This window comes from Notothenia rossii (assembly GCF_949606895.1).
Source record: "Notothenia rossii genome assembly, chromosome: 3".
Classification (NCBI taxonomy): Eukaryota; Metazoa; Chordata; class Actinopteri; order Perciformes; family Nototheniidae; genus Notothenia; species Notothenia rossii.
The window spans coordinates 8,624,011-8,627,696 of NC_136901.1; the positions used below are offsets into that span (position 1 = coordinate 8,624,011).

The window sequence follows — 3,686 nt, forward strand, 5'->3', positions numbered from 1 at the left end:
CTGTTATTGCTGCATGCCACGTGGGTTTTGAGGGAAAGACAGCTAGCCAACATCCCTTGGTCTGCCGTTTTATGAAAGGGGCTCCTCCCTGTTTCCAGGTCACTGGTGCCCTTATGGGACTTGACAGTGGTTTTAGACGGGCTCACTCGACCTCCATTTGAACCCCTGGAAGAAGTTTACATGAAACACTTGTCACTGAAGACAATGTTGTTGCTGGCTCTGGCATCTGCCAAGCGAGTCAGTGGCATTCATGCGCTCTCTGTACACCCTTCATGCACTCAGTTTGCCCAGGGGTAAACAAGAGTGTTGCTGAAGCCCAACCCTGCTTTTGTGCCCAAGGTGGTTGGCTCATGCACCCCCATTGACCTTGCGGCATTTCCTTCACCGTTATGTTCTTCTGAAGAACAGCGGCCAAATTTGCTGTGCCCAGTTCGTGCCTTGCGCACCTATATGGACAGGTCTAAAGAGTTTTGATGCAATGACCAACTATTTGTATCCTGGGCTAACCCTCATAAGGGCAAGCCCGTTACCAGGCAACGACTCTCCCACTGGAATGTGGAAGCGATAGCTCTGGCTTATACGAGTCAGGGTTTGCAGGCACCAACGGGCCTGGATGCTCATTCCACTCGTGGCCTGGCTACGTCCTGGGCTTTGTTTAAGGGTGTTTCCATCCAGGACATTTGTGCGGCAGCAAGCTGGTCTTCACCACTCACTTTTGTCCGTTTTTACAGATTGGATGTCTCTGCTCCAAGTGTGGCCCGCGCAGTGCTGGGCCCCGTGTTGGGACAGAGTTCTACCTGTTGGGTACTGATTTTTGGTGATTTTCGAGATAAGCATGTCTAGCAATACGGGAGTCTCAATATCCCGTAGTGAGACATCGAGCGGAGTGTTATGAATGAGAAATATAAGTTACTAACGTAACCCCAGTTCTCAGAGTAACATGAAGTGAGATGTCTCACCAGACAGCCCTTCTCGCTGAGGCAAAGCGAGAAGAGGTGCTTATTTTGAATGACGCCGCGTGGTAGTGCAAGCTACTTAAAGGGTGGGTGGATTCCCTGACGTGGTCGTCAAGATCACCAGCCAATCAGGATTGGCGTAATGAGATTGATGCTTCTGAGGCATTCACGGGGAGGCGCATCCCATAGTGAGACATCTCACTTCATGTTACTCTGAGAACTGGGGTTACGTTAGTACCCTATAGTTCTTGACTAACACAGGGCTGTTACCTTGTGTTTAGTCTGATTTATGTGATCCCAGAGAAGTGCTTTTATTGAACACTCTGCTTTTACTTTTCCTTCTGTTGAGCAATCGGCCACAAAAACCTGCCGTCTATTCCCATCTGCGGCGTCTGTGCTTTTACAACAACATACCTGCCCATCAGCTGTGATGCAAAAGAGGAACCCACAAGGGGTCTACCTGCAACCACAGACTGTAAAGACTGACCTCCCAGTTTGAAACTCTGTCTGCTTCTTGGAACACACCGTCCATCAGTAAGTGCCTGGCTAGATTCACTATGTATTCCTTATTGCAACACAGCTGAAAAGCCAGTTGTGTTGTAACGCTTCGTGAAAAACCATAGCGTGTCTCAACAGTCGGAGCGCAGCTTCTTGTGCTCATTGCACAACTTCCTTCCTATAAAAGAAGAACAAAGTGTTTAGTTCAAGCACTTCTCTACTGAACACGGTATCACACACTTCTACAAGTATCAGGTATGCATCCCTCTCCGGACCTCATCATGATGTTTCATCTGCGTACTCAATGCTTTCTTCTATTTTCAGTGACTTTTTTCAACGTTGTGAACCGTTTGATCCGTAAAATGTCTCTACAATTGTCCGTAGGTGTTAAAATGAGCATGAATGGTTGTCTTTGTTTTAATGTGTAACCGGTCCAGAGTGTTCCTCTCGCCAAATATCAGCTGGATAAAGATAAATAAATGCTTAAAAGTACTCGTGCATGAGCTTTGTGATATATATCTACGTTCTACTGACAACAATGTTAGTTCTGAAAACTAAACATCTGTGTTTTTATGATGTAAAAAGATCACAATTATCCATAAAGTGTTTTTCCTCAAAGTGATTTTGATGCATTTTGATTATAGACTGGAAAATGAAGGCTGCAATATTCACCATTCTCTTGCTGGTCATATATCAAGGTTTGTTTGTTTCAATTAAATATGAAGTGCTTTAGTAATCTCAATAAGAAGCATTACAACAGCAAAACAAATCCCACCTAGAAATTAGAATCACCCATGAGCAGTGCTTCTCAGTGGTCTGCGGACCACTGGTGGTCCGTGTGCGCCCCCTAGTAGTACGTGAATATATTGGTAAAATTTCACATTTGAAATAAATAAATACATTTAAGTTTTCCGTACTCTCGCGGGAATATCTCCGCAATGGAGCAAGGTTAAGTTTCACTTTCAATTGCATGATATAGCCCAGCGCAACACCTGCAGCACACATGTTGCCACTTGTTTGTAACATTTTCAGGCGATTTGTAATCTGTTTTAGAAAAACAATGTGTTTTTTGATATTTTTGGAGTTAGGTGGTCCGCGAGTGTTTTTTTATTGGTTAAGTGGTCCTTGGTATGAAAAAGTTTGAGAAACACTGCCGTAGAGCTAAAGATACTGACAATAATACATGGTAAATATAGTTTGATTCCTATATTTTGTATAGTATAATATGTGCTACTTTTGTACTGATCTCCACTACAAAACATGAATATGTGCAATAGTAACATTTGTAATTATCTGCCACTGCAGTACATTGATTATTTGTCCATCTTTGTTTCTTGTAGTTTGTTATTTAATTACTGCATTGTTAGCGTACAGTTATATTATTAGTGTTACTATTATTATTATTATGTTTATCATATATTTGTTCAACTCTGACACAAGAATTTCCTTCAGGATAAATAAAGTCCTATCTCTTATCCTATAGAACTTTGTATTGGAGCAAAGTGAGTCTTAGGCACACTGATGTACAGGTAGTAACAGGATGTGGGTGTTGTTCCAGGCGAGGCCCTGAAGTGTAACCTCTGCTACTCAAAGGAGAGTGACCTCTGCACCCCAACCAGCACCCAGACCTGCTCAGGGGCGGACAACGCCTGCGGCGCCGTCATTCTGACCGGCGCTGTCAGTAAGTCTGACGTGGTGTAAAGTAACTGAGTACATCTACTAAGAACTGTACTCTTTGAGGGACTTTACTTGATGCCTTTTGTTTGATCATTCCAGGCGCTTCTTTCCGTCAGTGCATGAACATGGTGGTGTGTCAGGGCTGGATCTCGTCCCCCGGGGCGTTCGCCATATGCTGCAGCACCGACCTCTGTAACTGACCCCCGATCTGTCTGAGAGCTTCCTCTGCTGGCTTCATATCACTGTTACACCGCTGCCATGCACATCATCACAGTCTGTTTGCATTTTTAAATGGTATTAAAAAGATGAGTGGTATTTGTAAAAATCACATTGTACTTTTTGTGTGTTACAACTGCTTAGTGACACTAGACGGAAGCAGAGCAGAGCATGGAGAGTCCTGCATCTACCAAAGAACAGACTTAATCAATAATAACGTAAACAACTACACACTATGTTCTGCCTTACCTGCACCATACACCATACTGTATCTCACAGCACACTGTATACATGAGTAAACAATAGAAAACCTCCCTAAATTAGGACCTCTCAACACAA

At 43.7% G+C, this 3,686-nt stretch overlaps 1 protein-coding gene across 2 annotated transcripts; it reads left to right on the forward strand.

Annotated features, from left to right (window-relative positions):
* The first annotated feature begins 1,609 nt into the window (after positions 1-1,609).
* LOC307031622 (uncharacterized protein) lies at positions 1,610-3,459 on the forward strand. Of its 2 annotated transcripts, none has more exons than XM_079668867.1 (4): positions 1,610-1,709; positions 2,099-2,152; positions 3,013-3,135; positions 3,231-3,459. In XM_079668867.1, the coding sequence occupies exons 2-4, from the start codon at positions 2,107-2,109 to the stop codon at positions 3,329-3,331; spliced, it is 270 nt and encodes an 89-aa protein (XP_079524993.1). In that variant the 5' UTR covers positions 1,610-1,709; positions 2,099-2,106; the 3' UTR covers positions 3,332-3,459. The 2 variants fall into 2 exon arrangements, with proteins under 2 accessions (XP_079524993.1, XP_079524992.1); XM_079668866.1 differs by having other exon boundaries at positions 1,627-1,777.
* Positions 3,460-3,686: the final 227 nt, after the last annotated feature.